Source organism: Mustelus asterias, chromosome 3 (genome assembly GCF_964213995.1).
Source record: "Mustelus asterias chromosome 3, sMusAst1.hap1.1, whole genome shotgun sequence".
Lineage (NCBI taxonomy): Eukaryota > Metazoa > Chordata > Chondrichthyes > Carcharhiniformes > Triakidae > Mustelus > Mustelus asterias.
This window is the reverse complement of record NC_135803.1, coordinates 99,686,830-99,704,483: the sequence shown is the minus strand read 5'-3', so window position 1 is coordinate 99,704,483 and position 17,654 is coordinate 99,686,830. Positions and strand designations below refer to the sequence as shown.

The 17,654-nt window shown below is 50.2% G+C and overlaps 1 protein-coding gene and 1 long non-coding RNA gene across 4 annotated transcripts in view; both read left to right on the top strand.

The window, feature by feature from the left end:
* Window positions 1-17,654, top strand: part of LOC144491503 (uncharacterized) — a 279,152-nt gene that overhangs the window by 169,974 nt on the left and 91,524 nt on the right. The window lies entirely within an intron of this gene.
* LOC144491502 (protein SSUH2 homolog) overlaps window positions 1-17,654 on the top strand; it is a 122,345-nt gene that overhangs the window by 13,167 nt on the left and 91,524 nt on the right. Inside the window, exon 1 of one of the 3 annotated variants that reach the window (XM_078209401.1) lies at window positions 2,728-3,048. The exons of the other annotated variants lie outside the window; for them this stretch is intronic. Coding sequence (XP_078065527.1) covers window positions 3,024-3,048 — 25 coding nt within the window. The 5' untranslated portion in view covers window positions 2,728-3,023. Of the gene's footprint in view, window positions 1-2,727; window positions 3,049-17,654 lie in introns of those variants that run through there. 3 annotated transcript variants of the gene reach the window in all.

Here is a 17,654-nt window from a genome sequence, read left to right as displayed (position 1 = left end):
TGAACAGAGGGATCTGGGTGTCCATGTGCATAGATCCCTGAAAGTTGGCACCCAGGTTGATAGGGTTGTTAAGAAGGCGTACGGTGTGTTAGCTTTTATTGGGAGAGGGATTGAGTTTTGGAGCCAGGAGGTCATGCTGCAACTGTACAAAACTCTGGTGCGGCCGCATTTGGAGTATTGCGTACAATTCTGGTCGCCGTATTATAGGAAAGATGTGGAAGTGTTGGAAAGGGTGCAGAGGAGATTTACCAGGATGTTGCCTGGTATGGTGGAAAAATCGTATGAGGAAAGGCTGAGGGGCTTGAGGTTGTTTTCGTTAGAGAGAAGAAGGTTAAGAGGTGACTTAATAGAGGCATACAAGATGATCAGAGAATTAGATGGGTGGATAGTGAGAGCCTTTTTCCTCGGATGGTGATGGCTAGCATGAGGGGACATAGCTTTAAATTGAGGGGTGAGAGATATAGGACAGATGTTAGAGGTAGGTTCTTTACTCAGAGAGTAGTAAGGGCGTGGAATGCCCTGCCTGCAGCAGTAGTGGACTCGTCAACATTAAGAGCATTCAAATGGTTATTGGATAAACATATGGATGATATTGGAATAGTGTAGATTAGAGGGGCTTTAGATTGGTTCCACTGGTCGGCGCAACATCGAGGGCCGAAGGGCCTGTACTGTGCTGTAATGTTCTATGTTCTATGTTCTATGCTCTAACCTGAGGGTCACCACACCTCAGACAAGGGACAAAATTGAGAAGGTGGGGCCTTAATGAATAACCTCAGCCGGTACAGGAATTGAATCCGTGCTCTTAGCATTGCTCTGCATCACAAACCAGCCGTCCAGTCACCCGAGCTACCCGTCACATACTGATCTGAGTGGTACACAAATGTCATGTTAAAAAACACAACATAGGCAACATTGGTAAAAGTTTACTGCTATCCACATGAGGATTGACAGCTGAGAAAGAGGATACAATCTTCAGCTCTTAGGCTATGAAGTGAATGGGGACGATTTTCAGATCCAGACTCCTGTCTGGCTGTCAAGGAGCCAGGGATGCTTCCATCCTGACGCACCTCTGAAGGGGTATTAAATTGAATAAAATAAATGATGGACAGAGCTATATGAAAAAGATTTTCCTGGTTTCATGTCTAAATGACTGAGCTCTATTAAGGCCTTTTTACCTTTGTTTTGGACCCTCCCATCAGAAGAAACAGTTTTTCCGTATCTACCTTACTGAATGCTTTTATCATTTTAGGCACTCCAACAGTCTAAACTTGTGGGAATACAAGCCAAGTTTGTGCAACCTATCGCCATAATGTAATAGTTTACAAAGGTGGACTTACAATGAAACACACCGTGTCTCAGCACAGGGCCCTACCAATAGAGGGACCCCATGCTGGTCAGTGGCTGTGGGGGCCCAATCAGAGCTGATAGCTCTGCATTTGCTGATAGGCTGACCCAAGACTAACAGCAGGCAATGCAGAGCAACATCGGACTCTGATTGGTTGAATCCGCTTACAGTGCGAGACTCGATTAGAGTCACATTTTACTCAATCCCCAATTAAAACCCTGGGCTTTGGATCACTGTGTGCACTGGCAGTAGATGGAAAGGTGAGAATGTTGCAACCTCCCAGTGAAGTTTCAGAAGGGCAATTCCAGCAACCCAAGAGGCAAAATGGTGCGGACCATCCATTGCCAATGCTGTCCCTGGTTTCTATGTCCCTGTCCAGCCTGCTCTGGGTGGCTCTGGCCGGCTCCTGGTCCCTCCTGCACCAACCTGTCTCCCTAAGTGACCGAGCTGGGATGGCCGTGGGTATTCAGCCCAGCCCCGACTCCCAGTCCAGCATGACCGATCGGGATGACAAAAACCTCGACGATTTCTTTGCCAAATGTGCCAAATGAGTCAAATGAGACAAATGAGACAAAACCAAAGTGGCCAAAGCGATGCCTCTCTCATTCTTTTGAACTCCAGAGAATATAATCTTAATGGACTCAATCTCTCCTCACATGTCAGTCCCACCATCCTAGGAATCAATCTGTTAAATCTCTGCACTTCCGCGATAGCAAGAGCATCCTTCCTCGGAGATCTTTGGAAAGCATGGTACCCTTTAGGAAAGAGTAAGATGCCAACTGGAGAGGCCACGTGCCTTTTTGGACAGGTAAATTGCCCATTGGGATTTTTTAAAGTAGACATGAATTTGTATAAAAAGTAGATAAACTCATGGGAACTTACTGTGCCAACTTTATTGCCTATCTATAATTGCCCTTGACAAGGTAATGGTGAACTGCCTTCTTGAATTGCTACAATCCATGTGGGGCTGGATTACAAAAGTTTGTTTTAATAAGAGATTAAGCACTTGAATGAAATGTTTGTTTTCATGAAGGATCATGTAGTTGAAGGAATGTAAAGGTAGTGAATGGATTTTTATGAGTGACAGTGTGTTTAAAAAATAAAATCTGCAATAGATACTTAGAATTTTATTTTATCTCAGCATGGTTCCTGAGATCTGCCCAAGGTGAATACTAGATAAGTTGGCATAGAGGAGTAAGGGCATGGGATGGTCGGTGAGAGATGTGGGTTGACATTAAATTGGTATTGGGGCATGGGGAGTGTGAGGGCTGTTTTTTATTTTATTGATTTAAAAAAAAAACTGAATATAAGTCCAGACTCAGCAAGGTGGGCCTTTCACATAGCCTGTCTCTGCACCCGGCAGCCCCTGTGGCTATCTTTGCACTCTTTCTGGGGACAGCAACCCAAGCCTGTGTTAAGAACCGGCCCCAGAATGAAAATCCAACCGTTTGGGGAACTGTCTCTTTTGTTAGATTTGCAGAACCGGATATTCTCCTGACTCTGTGGTTCTAACTTGGAAGTGAAAGTTCAAGACTTTTCATAAATAAAAGCGATTGTTTTAGTTGCAGCCTTTGCCATATTTCTTCTGTGCTGAAGAGGGAGTTGTTGACTCATTGCTCAACTGTGTTCAGATCCGCTTACTTATTGTTTTCAACATAAACTTTTGAACTGGTGAATCATGGAACCTCGACAAGCAGAACCATGTAAGTCAACTGCAGTTTATACTTGTGATCACTGCCCTTTTGCAGTGAGAAAGCATATGTTATTGTTAGTCTGTATGATCTGTAAAGCCACTTTTAACTTATGTTCTCAACAAAAAAACAGGGTCCTCCAGTATCAAGGCTGTGAGGCGACGCAGCAGGCTAATCGGGGTCTGTACAGACAGATTACTGTGTGCGTATAGCAGATATTTCTCAATGCCCCAAATGCTTCTGGTGCAAAGAAACAAGGTTCTTAATGTGTTTGAAACACACAGAGAAATGTTCCTGAAATGGATCCGGTTAGAAATAAAATAATTTGGAGCACTCAATTTAGAAGGAGTGTCTCAGCTCCTAGCAAGCAGCTGTTGTAAAACAACAAATTGTGTTTTGAATTCCCAGATCTGGTCTATCAGCTTGGGCTTGAATGCCTGGGGAGGTATTGACAAGATTCTAAGTTTTGGGTCACATTTGAAGCTTGTTGCCTGGAAAGTAGGCTTAGACTCGAGCAAATGTTTTCAAACGTGGATCCTCATACCCCAATAGGTTCCACAAAGGAACCCTAATGATGTACAAGGTGATGCGCGATTAATTCACTCGGGAGGCTGGATCGTACCCGGGAAATAAAGGCTTTTATTAGCAACAAGAATAGAGCATACTGCTTAACAATACAGTCCCAGACTAAAGGGTCACTAGGAAGTGCAGTGACCTTTATACTCCTATAGGAAGGCGGAGCCAACCGGAGTGTACCACAGAACAATGCCAACAGGTGGAACACCCCAACCCTAACCCCAACAGTAACAAGAGTAACATATGTACAAGTACCCATCGTGATAACCATCTATGGTTCAGTACCCATAGTGGTAACCATCTATGGTTCACCACATTCACCCCTCCTTTAAAAACAAAGGCCGGTGGGGCAAATAAAACAGTACGAACTGTCCATATATTCACAAGTTCAGTCGTATCGGAGGTCCGCACCGTCTCTGCGACCTCTGCAGCACTGGCGGTAGCGCCGGTTCTGGTGACCGTGGTGTCCCTCTCTCCAAGGTGGTGTCCATGACTCCTCCAGTTCCTCGCGGACGGGTGGACCTCGAGGTAGGGACAATCTCCTGGACTCAGGCAAGCCTCGAGGTGGCGACAATCTCCTGGACTCAGGCAAGCTGTACACGGGAGTAAGAGGATTAAGTGGAGGTCCTGATACTGCCTGCGCTGTGTCAGGAGGGGAGAGAATGGGCAAAGGAACCCTAACCAGGGGTGCGGGAGCGACGGAGGTTTCCAGGTCCCCTGCAGGCGCTAGATCTCGGATAGAGACCGTGTCCTCTCGCCCGTCAGGATATGCCACATAGGCATATTGAGGGTTGGCGTGGAGGAGATGGACCTGTTCAACCAAAGGGTCGGACTTGCGGGTCCTAACATGCCGCCGCAGGAGGACCGGTCCTGAGTATGTCAACCAAGACGGCAGTGAGGTCCCAGAGGAAGACTTCCTAGGGAAGGTAAACATCCGCTCATGTGGGGTAGCATTGGTTGCCGTACACAGGAGGGACCGGATTGAATGGAGCGCATCAGAAAGTACATCTTGCCAACGGGAGACTGGAAGACCCCTAGACCTTAACGCCAGTAAGACAGCCTTCCAGACTGTAGCGTTTTCTCTTTCGACCTGCCCGTTACCCCTGGGGTTGTAACTCGTAGTCCTACTTGAGGCAATTCCTTTAGAGAGCAGGTATTGCCTCAAGTCGTCGCTCATAAACGACGAACCCCTATCACTGTGGATATAACTGGGGTAGCCGAACAGGGCAAAAAGACTCCGCAGGGCTTTGATGACCGTGGCAGCGGACATGTCAGAACAGGGAATGGCAAAAGGGAATCGGGAGTACTCGTCAACCACGTTGAGGAAGTACACATTCCGATCTGTCGAAGGAAGGGGGCCCTTGAAATCAACACTCAGTCGTTCAAAAGGGCGAGTGGCCTTAATGAGGTGTGCCCTGTCAGGTCGGTAGAAGTGCGGCTTGTATTCAGCACATACCTGGCAGCTTCGAGTTATCGACCTGACATCCTCTATGGAGTAGGGCAGATTCCGGGCCTTTACAAAATGGAAGAGCCGAGTGATCCCCGGATGGCAGAGATCATTGTGGAGGGCCTGTAGCCGGTCCTCCTGCACACTGGCACATGGTCCATGTGACAGGGCATCTGAGGGCTCATTGAGCTTCCCCAGACGGTACATGATATCATAGTTGTAGGTGGAGAGTTCGATTCTCCACCTCAAGATTTTATCATTCTTAATTTTACCCCTTAACGTGTTGTTGAACATGAATGCCACGGACCGCTGGTCCGTGAGCAGGGTAAATCGTTTTCCAGCCAAATAATGGCGGCAATGCCGTACGGCCTCCACAATAGCCTGAGCCTCTTTTTCCACAGAGGAGTGCCGAATTTCAGGGCCTTGGAGGGTGCGAGAGAAAAAGGCAACGGGCCTGCCCGCCTGGTTAAGTGTGGCGGCCAGGGCGAAATCAGATGCATCACTCTCCACCTGGAAGGGGCTGGACTCATCAACAGCGTGCATCGTGGCTTTCGCAATGTCAGCTTTTATCCCTTCAAAGGCTAAGCGAGCCTCTGCTGCCAGGGGAAAAGAGGTAGATTTTATGAGCGGACGGGCTTTGTCCGCATAATTGGGAACCTACTGTGCGTAATACGAGAAGAAGCCTAAGCATCTTCTCAGTGCTTTGATGCTAGTGGGTAGGGGAAGTTCAAGGAGGGGACGCATACGGTCTGGATCAGGGTCGATGACCCCGTTTTCCACCACGTATCCGAGGATTGCTAGGCGGTGCTTGCTGAATACACACCTCCCCCTGTTATAGGTCAGATTCAGGCGAGACGCAGTATGTAAAAACTTCAGGACGTTGGCGTCGTGGTCCTGCTGGTCATGGCCGCAGATAGTGACGCTGTCAAGGTACGGGAAGGTAGCCCGTAACCCGTTTTGGTCCACCATTCGGTCCATCTCACGCTGGAAGACCGAGACCCCATTAGTGACGCCAAAAGGGACCCTTAAGAAGTGGTAGAGACGGCCATCCGCCTCAATGGCCGTGTATTTTCGGTCCTCTGGGCGAATGGGGAGCTAGTGGTAGGCTGACTTCAAGTCGATGGTGGAGAACACCCGGTACTGCGCAATCTGGTTGACCATGTCAGATATGCGTGGGAGAGGGTACGCGTCCAGCTGCATGTACCTATTAATGGTCTGACTATAGTCTATGACCATCCGGGGCTTGTCTCCAGTCTTAACCACCATGACGTGCGCTCTCCATGGGCTAGTGCTAGGTTGAATGATCCCTTCCCTGAGGAGCCGCTGAACCTCAGATTGAATAAAGATCCGATCCTCAGCGCTGTAACGCCTGCTCTTAGTTGCGATGGGCTTGCAGCCTGGCACGAGATTTTCAAATAAAGAAGGCGGGGTAATTTTGAGTGTCGAGAGACTGCACGTGGAGTGCACTGGGCAATTTGGAGGCTGCTGTTCTCCCACTGAAAGTGGAGGGAGTGGCCCATCGTACTGCAGGGTCACACTCCTCAGGTGGACCATAAAGTCTAGTCCCAGGAGTACCGGAGCACAAAGGTGCGGTAACACGAGGAGCCTGAAGTTCTCATAAACTGTGCCCCGCACCGTTAGAGTTACCACGCAGCTCCCAAGAACGGTTCCAGATCGGGACCTCGACGCCAGAGAGATTGTCTGCCTGACAGTTTGTACTCAGAGAGCGCACCGTTTCACGGTATCCGGATGAATGAAGCTCTCCGTGCTCCCGCTGTCAAACAGACAATGTATCAGGCGTCCGTTTACCTCTATGTCCATCATGAGTCTGTGAGGCTTGGCCTGGTCCAGGATGATTGACGCCACTGTTGGATCCCGAGTGCAACTGCAGGCAGCTGAGATGGTCGATGATGAGGACCCCTGCTGGTCATCTGCGGCCGGTGTCGACCAAAATGGCTGTGCCCATGGATCGCACGTGGTCGATGGCGTTGAAAGTGGCGGCACCCGCAGGTCGCACGTGTCTTGCGTCGTCGTCATCAGGAATGGCGGTGCCCGTGAATCGCACGTGGTTGAAGACCTCGACGAAGCTGGAGACAAGGAGACGGATCCTGGGGAGTCACACGCAGCACTGTTTGGCTTCGAAGGTGGCTTCGCTCGGCACACTTTAGCATAGTGCCCTTTCTTTCCACAAGCGGAGCAAAATACCGTCCTGGCCGGACATCTCTGGCAAGGGTGCTTCGCCAATCCACAGAAATAGCACCGTGGGCCTCCTGGAGCTGCTGCAGCCGTCAGGTCCGAGGTTGAAAGCACGATCGTGCAGTTCCTAGGAGCCGCTGGGTAGAGTTGAGTCGGTGGCTGTACTTGCCACGATGTTCCCACGTGGTCAGTGGGGTAAGTTTCAAGACTTCTGGAGGCCGTTTCCATCGCATCAGCCAATTCCACCGTCTTAGCTAGGTCCAAGTTACCCTGCTCTAGCAGCCGCAGGCGAATATAGGATGAGCCGATTCCCGCCACGAACGCATCTCGGATCAAATCATTAGTATACTGGGTCGCCGAAACTGGCTTGCAATTGCAGGCTCTGGCTAGCTGCTGAAGTTCGCGCAGGGACTGTCCCGTCGTTTCGCCGGGCTGCCGCCATCGAGTGGCTAGTAGGTGACGAGCATGAATCTCATTTGGCGGTTTATGGTACAGCTTCTTGAGTAATTCAATGGTCTCTTTGTAGTCTTGGGAATCACGGATTGTTGCATACACAATGTTGCTTACCCTTGCGTGGAGGACCCGCAATCTGTCGGCATCGTTTTGGACTGCTGTTGAGGCGTCGATATAATCCTGGAAACACTTCAACCAATGGTCAAAAGTGTTCGACGCTCCAGCGGCACGCGGATCTAAGGTTAGCCGATCAGGTTTTAACATCTGCTCCATGTTTATTTTTTCAAAACAAAAATTGTTGCCAATAAAATTGATGCGCGATTAATTCACTCGGGAGGTTGGATCATACCGGGGAAATAAAGGCTTTTATTAGCAACAAGAATAGAGCATACTGCTTAACAATACAATCCCAGACTAAAGGGTCACTAGGAAGTGCAGTGACCTTTATACTCCTATAGGAAGGCTGAGCCAATCGGAGTGTACCACAGAACAATACCAACAGGTGGAACACCCCAACCCTAACCCCAACAGTAACAAGAGTAACATATATACAAGTACCCATAGTGATAACCATCTATGGTTCAGTACCCATAGTGGTAACCATCTATGGTTCACCACACAAGGTGATCTGATATCAGTAAGATTGAAAGATATGTGTTTATATTGCACTTTTCATGACCACCTGACATCTCAAAGCACTTTACAGCCAATGAAGTACTGTTGAAGTGTAGTCACTGTTATAATGTGGAAAATGTGGCAGCCAACTAACTCTCTCAAACAGAAATGTGATAATAACCAGATAATCTGTTCCTTTGTGATGTTGATTGAGGGTAAATATTGGCCAGGTCACTGGGGATAGATCCCTCGCTCTTCCTTGAAATGGTTCCATGGGACCCTTTACATCCACCTGAGCAGGCAGATGTGACCTCGGTCTCATCCAAAAGATGACACCTCTGACAGTGCAGCATTCCCTCAATACCTCACTGGAGGAGTCAGCCTTGATTGAGACTTAAACTTGAACGTTGCGACTTAGAGACAAGAGTATCTTTGAAGCCTCTGCCATCAGATTTCTGCATTTTCCTAATTGGTTGAATTAATTATAATCATTTTGGATACTGTAATACAATTCTTGAAAAAATGATTTTGTATTAACATCACTGTTTTCTTTTGGGCGACTGATACTGGGCTAAATGGGCTGAATGGCCTACTCTCTGCTGAAACTCGTTCTATGCTTTAAATTTCTAACTCTTGTGGAGTCCATTAGACTTCCATTTATTGTTATAATTTTTGGAGGGGGAGGTGTTCACAAGGACTATTTCAACGCTTTTAGTCAATCTCACGCATAGAAAAAAGTAAAGTTTATTTATTAGTCATAAGTAGGCTTACATTAACACTGAAATGTGAAAATCCCCTCGACGCCGCATTCCAGCACCTGTTTGGGTACACTGAGGGAGAATTTAGCATGGCTTTTGGACTGTGGGAGGAAATGGGAGAACCCGGAAGAAACCCACGCAGACACGGGGAGAACATGCAAACTCCACACAGGCAGTAACCTAAGCCGGGAATCGAACCCGGGTCCCTGGTGCTGTGAGGCAGCAATGCTAACCACTGTAAGGTTGACAACCACTGTAAGCAGAGAATAAAGTAAGGTTTATGATATTTGTTGATACAAAGAGAGGGCAAGATAGTCACAGTCGTCACCATTCCATTATTTATTTCCATCACAGTAAATAATTTACCAAACTTTGTGTTGTTCATGCCTTTTCATAAAGATGCCCCTTTGAAAATATTACCTTCTTTATTCATTCATGGGATGTCATTGTCACTGGCAGGGCCAGCATTTGTTACCCATCCCTCGTTGCTGAGTGGCTTGCTAGACCATTTCAGAGGGCAGTTAAGAGTCAACCATATCGCTGTAGGTCTAAAGTCACACATAGACCAGACGTCCTTCCCCTAAGAGCATTTGTGAACCAGATGGTTTTTTACAACATTCAATTTATGGCCATCATGAGATTGGCAATTTTTTTTCCCAATTCTAGATTTATTAATTGAATTCTAATTCCATCATGCCATGTTCACAACATTAACTTGGGCCTCTGGATTACCAGTCCAGCGACATTACCATGACACCACTGTCATCCATGGATTACAACAAGCTGACCTTCCAACTCACCTCAATTCGGAAGACAACACCCTACTGTTTGCATTGCTTGGTGTATTTGTTATCTTATTAAACAGAATACATGAAGATTCTCTGCCAATGCACGAGCTTCCAGGGGCCTAAAGCAGATTAACCTATGATGCACATCTTCAATACTGAGCTCTGCTCTCACCCTCATCAAATGCTGGAAGATTTAGGCCATGTTTTCGTGTATAAAATGATGAAGGGGATAGATAGAGTGAACGTTCAAAGACTATTTCCTCGGGTGGATGGAGCTATTACAAGGGGGCATAACTATAGGGTTCGTGGTGGGAGATATAGGAAGGATATCAGAGGTAGGTTCTTTACGCAGAGAGTGGTTGGAGTGTGGAATGGACTGCCTGCAGTGATAGTGGAGTCAGACACTTTAGGAACATTTAAGTGGTTATTGGATAGGCACATGGAGCACACCAGGATGGTAGGGAGTGGGATAGCTTGATCTTGGTTTCAGATAAAGCTCGGCACAACATCATGGGCCGAAGGGCCTGTTCTGTGCTGTACTGTTCTATGTTCTATGTTAATCAATCAGTGAAATCCTGAAAAAGAAAGTGTGAATTTGAAACGAAAACTGACTATATAGAAGTGAAATCAGAAGTACTTTTTCACACAAGGGGTAGTGAAAATCTGAAACTCCCTCAAGCTGCCCAAAGAAACAATGGACATGTGCCTATTGAAATTTTCAGATTTGGGATTGACAGACCTTTGTTAGATTAGGGTATTAACAGATATTGGAATTATGTTGCCGATAAGCCAAAACCGAATTGCAGGGAGAACAGGCTGTTCCTTACATTTCTAAGGTGTGCAAGAAGTTTGCCGATGCTTTTAGTAAAGTGTAAAGCAGCAAAAAAGGATGTGTGGGAGCGCGTGCACTCAAACTGCCTCACATTAAACTGCTCTTCTACTTTCACAGTAAGAAGTTTAACAACACCAGGTTAAAGTCCAACAGGTTTATTTGCACTCACCTGAAGAAGGGGCTTAAAGCTCCGAAAGCTAGTGGCTTTTGCTACCAAATAAACCTGTTGGACTTTAACCTGGTGTTGTTAAACTTCTTACTGTGTTTACCCCAGTCCAACGCCGGCATCTCCACATCATGTCTACTTTCATCCATCATTGTTTGTATATGTGAGTGATGCACTATCAATAAGGCGAAAGACTACCGATATGCCAATATAAGTGTAGGCTTTTATTCACAACAGAATCAGGAGCAGATCCCAACAATTAACCGACCTGGACTGAACAAGGGGGAGGAGACAGCCACCTTTATACTAGGTGCTGAGGGGAGGAACCAAACTGGAAGGGGATGTGTCCAGGTATGACAAACACACACAACGGTGGTCCATATAGGACAAAGGCACCACTGAGGTCCACCACATTCACCCCTTCCTTTTAAAAAAACAACACGGGGGTGAAGCGGAAACAATATCACAAGTCCAGACGAACCGGTGGCTTGATCCGTCGTCGCGATCGTCGTAGTGCAGGTCGCAGAGTCGTCCGAGCAGGGAGCGATGTCGGCCCAGGCTCCGTACAGTGAGCGTCGAGAGAAGGCGCTGGGTGGTGTGAAGCGGACCGATCCGTCGTCCCGTCCAGTCGTCGGGTACTGCGTGGCGACGGCTCCGGCGACCCAAGCGAGCTGTACATAGGGGCGAGAGGAATGGGCTGTGGCCCTGGTGGCGTATGGGGAACAGTGGGAACCGGAGCTGGGGGGTGGGGGGCTGCAACAGGCTCTGGGCACACTACATTGGGGACAGGGACTGAGGGAGGAAGAGGCGTAGCAGTCTCCGAATGGACGACACCAGGGACCGTGGGGCGGAAGGACGTGGTGACCTCCGGGGCACCCGCGGGTGCCAAGTCACGGACAGAAACCATGTCCTCCCGCCCATCAGGGTACGCTACATAAGCATATTGGGGATTAGCATGGAGCAGTTGGACCTCCTCGACCAAGGGATCTGCCTTATGGGTCCGGACATGCTTCCGAAGCAGGACGGGTCCCGGGGACATCAGCCAATCCGGGAGCGAAGTACCCGAGGAGGACTTCCTGGGAAATGAAAACATCCGCTCGTGAGGGGTCGTATTGGTCGCTGTGCACAAGAGTGACCTAATGGAATGGAATGCGTCCGGAAGGACGTCTTGCCAACGGCTGACTGGAAGGCCCCTAGACCGTAACGCTAATAGAACGGCCTTCCAGACGGTTGCGTTCTCCCGCTCTACTTGACCATTGCCCCTGGGGTTATAGCTAGTGGTGCGGCTGGAGGCAACGCCTTTGGCGAGCAGGTACTGCCTCAGCTCATCACTCATGAAAGAGGACCCACGGTCGCTATGAATATAGGCTGGGAAGCCGAACAGGGTGAAGAGCTTGTTCAGGGTCCGAATCACTGTAGCCGTGGTCATGTCCGAGCAGGGGAAGGCAAAAGGGAAACGTGAGTATTCGTCAATGATATTCAGGAAATAAACATTGCGGTTAGAGGAGGGGAGGGGGCCTTTAAAATCAACGCTAAGGCGCTCGAACGCGCGAGTGGCCTTTACAAGGTGCGCCCTACCTGGCCGGTAGAACTGCGGTTTGCACTCAGCGCAGACCCTGCATTGCCTGGTAATCGTCCGGACTTCCTCAAGGGAGAAGGGCAGGTTACGGGACTTGACAAAATGGAAAAATCTGGTGACACCCGGATGATAGAGGTCGTTATGGAGGGACTGTAGCTGGTCTAGTTGGGCACTGGCACATGATCCACGGGACAGGGCGTCTGGGGGCTCATTGAGCTTCCCGGGCCGGTACATGATGTCATATCTGTAGGTGGAGAGCTCAATCCTCCACCGCAAGATCTTGTCATTCTTAATCTTGCCCTTTTGCCTGGTGTTAAACAGGAAGGCAACTGACCGCTGGTCCGTAATTAAGGTGAATCGTTGGCCCGCGAGATAATGGCGCCAGTGCCGGACGGCTTCCACGATGGCCTGGGCCTCCTTCTCGACCGAGGAGTGTCGAATCTCAGGGCCTTGTAAGGTCCGGGAAAAGAAGGCCACCGGACGGCCCCTCTGGTTAAGGGTGGCAGCTAGGGCAAAGTCAGACGCATCACTTTCCACTTGGAATGGGATGGATTCGTCCACAGCGTGCATCGCGGCCTTCGCGATGTCTGCTTTGATGTCATCGAAGGCCCGACAGGCCTCCTCCGCCAGGGGAAAAGAGGTCGATTTTAGGAGCGGACGGGCTTTATCTGCGTAACGGGGAACCCACTGGGCATAATAGGAGAAGAAGCCCAGGCATCTCCTCAGTGCTTTGAGGGTAGTAGGGAGGGGAAGCTGCATAAGGGGACGCATACGGGCTGGGTCGGGGCCAAGGACACCATTTTCTATCACGTACCCAAGGATGGCGAGGCGGCGTGTCTGGAAAACACACTTCGCCTCATTGTATGTGAGGTTCAGGAGAGTGGCCGTACGAAGGAATTTTTGTAGGTTGGCATCATGGTCCTGCAGGTCATGGCCGCAGATGGTGACGTTATCCAGATACGGGAAAGTGGCCCGTAGTCCGTGCTGGTCCACCATTTGATCCATGGCCCGTTGAAAGACTGAGACCCCATTGGTGACACCAAAGGGGACTCGGAGGAACTGGTAGAGGCGGCCATCCGCCTCAAAGGCAGTGTATGGGCGATCCTCCGAGCGGATAGGGAGCTGGTGGTAAGCCGATTTCAAATCGATCGTTGAAAAAACCCTATAGTGCGCGATGTGGTTGACTATGTCCGCGATACGGGGAAGAGGATATGCATCTAGTTGGGTATACCTGTTTATGGTCTGGCTGTAGTCAATCACCATGCGGTGTTTCTCCCCCGATTTAACTACGACCACTTGCGCCCTCCAGGGGCTGGTGCTGGCCTGGATAATCCCTTCCTGGAGCAAACGTTGTACCTCGGACCGAATGAAGGCCCGGTCATCCGCACTATAGCGCCTACTCTTGGTGGCTATAGGCCTACAATCCGGGGTGAGGTTATCAAATAACGGGGGGGGGTGATCTTGAGGGTTGAGAGACTGCAGGTGGTGCGCGAGGGGCGCTGCCGTGACGGCGCCTTGCAGACGGAGAGCGGGGGATAAGGGCCATCGTACTGCAGGATGACGCTTCTATGATGGCTGAGGAAATCTAACCCCAGCAGTACAGCTGCGCAGAGTCGCGGCAGCACGAGGAGCCGAAAACGCTCGTAGACTGTGCCCTGTACCGTCAGCGTCACCAAACAGCACCCGAGGACCTCCACTGAGTGAGAATTCGAGGCCATGGAGATGGTCTGGCTCCAGGGTCGCATGGGAAGGGCATATTGACGCACTGTGCGAGGGTGTATAAAACTTTCCGTGCTCCCACAGTCAAACAGGCAGTTTTCTGCATAACCATTTACCTTGATCTCCATTATGGACTTGGAGAGTTGATGTGGCTGCGACTGGTCCAGGCAAATCGATGCCACTGTTGAATTAAAGAAGAATCCATCTTCGTCGCCGTCTGATGACGTCACGGATGAAGCTTCCTGCTCAGCTTGCCTTGATGCCAGTCTCAAAGATGGCGACTCCCGCACTTCTGGTGACCGCATCAAAGATGGCGATTCCCGCACTTCCGGTGATCGCATCCAAGATGGCGATTCGCGCGCAGCCGCCGCCTGCATCAAAGATGGCCGCGCCCTCGGAGCACACATGGCTCCACGAGTCTTCAGAAGCGGCTTTGCTCTGCAGACTTTGACAAAATGGCCTAGCTTACCGCATCCGGAGCAAATCGCGTCCTTTGCCGGGCAGTGACGCCGAGGGTGCTTAGGGAGGCCACAAAAGTAACATTTGGGCCCTGCTGGAGCAGCCGTCGCAGTGGAGCCGTCAGTGGAACGGGATCCAAGGTAAGACCCGAGATTATGGGAGGCTGCTTCTAACGTTTCAGCCATCGTGGCCGTTTTCCGGAGGTCTAGGTCATCTTGTTCCAGCAGACGCTGCTGGATGTATGTAGACTCAATGCCCGCAACGTAGGCGTCGCGGATCAGATCCTCCATGTTCTGAGCTGCTGAAACAGCCTTACAGTCGCATGCTCGGGCGAGGACTCGCAGGGCGCGCAGAAATTGGGCGCACGATTCTCCTGGCTGCTGTTTGCGGGTAGTTAGGAGGTGTCTGGCGTAAACCACGTTAGGGCTCTTTCGGAACTGCCCTTTTAGGAGTTCGATAGCGTCCGCGTAAGTAGCAGCGTCCCGGAAGATTCCATAGACAGTTTCGCTTACCCGGGCGCGGAGCACGTGGAGTTTAGCAGCGTCGGTGTCGATGGCCGTAGCGGTGTCGACGAATGCTTCGAAGCAGTCCAACCAATGATCAAATTTATCAGAGGCTCCAACCTCTTGAGGGTCTGAAGCTAACTTGTCGGGTTTTAGAAACTGCTCCATACTAGTAACTGTTGTGAATAAAATTGATGCACTATCAATAAGGCGAAAGACTACCGATATGCCAATATAAGTGTAGGCTTTTATTCACAACAGAATCAGGAGCAGATCCCAACAATTAACCGACCTGGACTGAACAAGGGGGAGGAGACAGCCACCTTTATACTAGGTGCTGAGGGGAGGAACCAAACTGGAAGGGGATGTGTCCAGGTATGACAAACACACACAACGGTGGTCCATATAGGACAAAGGCACAACTGAGGTCCACCACAGTGAGAAGGTTCCATCGCCCCAGGCCCTGAACATGGTCTGTTTAATAATAGGATGCAACAGCTGATAGCATCACTGCCATCTACAGCATGTCAAAATTCACTGGGCACATAGGTAACAATTGAAGAGCCTGAAGATGCACACGCCCATTTTTGAAAAGCTGCATTGTAGATCAGGACGCATTTCTCCACTGCAACTGCTCCTGTCCGAGTCCCGCAGGTTCTGTGGAAACGCAGGGCAGGTCTTTCTCCTCAATCAGTCTTGCTGCGAAAGAAATTATTTTGCCTCAGTCCATCAATTTTTTCATGAAAACAAATATTTAGAAAAGTTACTAAGTGAGAAATGAGTGAAACTGAGCAGATAGTTTCCAAATAGGATGAAAAGTGAGCTCTCCTGATTGGTGAAGGGACAGCCATCCTGAACCAGGCTGCGGATGGGGACAAATTCAGTGTGAAGGAGGAGTGTCGATGTACATGGAGGCACTGAATGAGAAATGCTTCTGTTCAAAGAACTGGACTCTTTCTGTGTTTTACTGCAGGGTACCAGGATGTATGAGACTGGCTGGGAAGCCCAGGTTTCTCCAGTCTTATCTCATATTCTTCACACTGGAATCATAGGTACTCCACTGCAGTACCTCCAACATTTCATGTCTGGACTGGATTTTCTGTTTGGTGTCCGGATCCTGATGTCGGGATCAAATGTGGATCCTGATCCCACATGATGGCAGGAACAGTCTTGCTGCCGTGGGTTTTGGCAAGCTGGCCAAGTAGTAGCTTGGAAGGCATGCTCCTTATGTGGTTAAAGACAGTGGATGGGCTTCTGAGGCTGGAGGGCCAATAGAAGGCCCTCCATTGATGACACATTGGCAACCCCAAGGTGGGAGCTGCCGATAATCTTGAGAGAGGGGTGATGGGCCAGCCCAAAATGGAGCCACCCTCTGAAGACAATATATTTTAATGATCTATGATTCGTCACGGCAGCCAGATCATGAGTGTGGAGGGTCAACCCCAGCCAGCAGCCGCAGCTGTGGCCTGATAGCCAGAGCAGGTGTGGGAGCTGGGCGTTCTCTCGAGTGATGAAGCCTCGCGGGGTTCTGTCTGAGGGAGCAGGGTACGGTCTGGGGGAGCAGAGTATGGTCTGAGGGAGCAGGGTTCTGTCTGAGGGAGCAGGGTTCTGTCGGGGGAGCAGGGTTCTGTCTGGGAGAGCAGGGTACGGTCTGAGGGAGCAGGGTTCTGTCTGAGGGAGCAGGGTTCTGTCTGAGGGAGCAGGGTTCAGTCTGAGGGAGCAGGGTTCTGTCTGAGGGAGCAGGGTTCTGTCGGGGGAGCAGGGTTCTGTCGGGGGAGCAGGGTTCTGTCTGGGAGAGCAGGGTACGGTCTGAGGGAGCAGGGTTCTGTCTGAGGGAGCAGGGTTCTGTCTGAGGGAGCAGGGTTCAGTCTGAGGGAGCAGGGTTCTGTCTGAGGGAGCAGAGTACGGTCTGAGGAAAAGGGTTCTGTCTGAGGGAGCGGGGTTCTGTCTCAGGGAGCAGGGTTCTGTCTGGGGGAGCAGGGTTCTGTCCGAGGGAGCAGGGTTCTGTCGGGGGAGCAGGGTTCGGTCTGAGGGAGCAGGGTACGGTCTGGGGGAGCAGAGTACGGTCTGAGGAAAAGGATTCTGTCTGAGGGAGCGGGGTTCTGTCTCAGGGAGCAGGGTACGGTCTGGGGGAGCAGAGTACGGTCTGAGGAAAAGGATTCTGTCTGAGGGAGCGGCGTTCTGTCTCAGGGAGCAGGGTTCTGTCTGAGGGAGCAGAGTACGGTCTGAGGAAAAGGGTTCTGTCTGAGGGAGCGGGGTTCTGTCTCAGGGAGCAGGGTTCTGTCTGAGGGAGCAGAGTACGGTCTGAAGAAAAGGGTTCTGTCTGAGGGAGCGGGGTTCTGTCTCAGGGAGCAGGGTTCTGTCTGGGGGAGCAGGGTTCTGTCTGAGGGAGCAGGGTTCTGTCTGGGGGAGCAGAGTATGGTCTGAGGGAGAGGGTTCTGTCTGAGGGAGCAGAGTTCTGTCTGGGGGAGCAGGGTTCTGTCTGAGGGAGCAGGGTTCTGTCTGGGGGAGCAGAGTATGGTCTGAG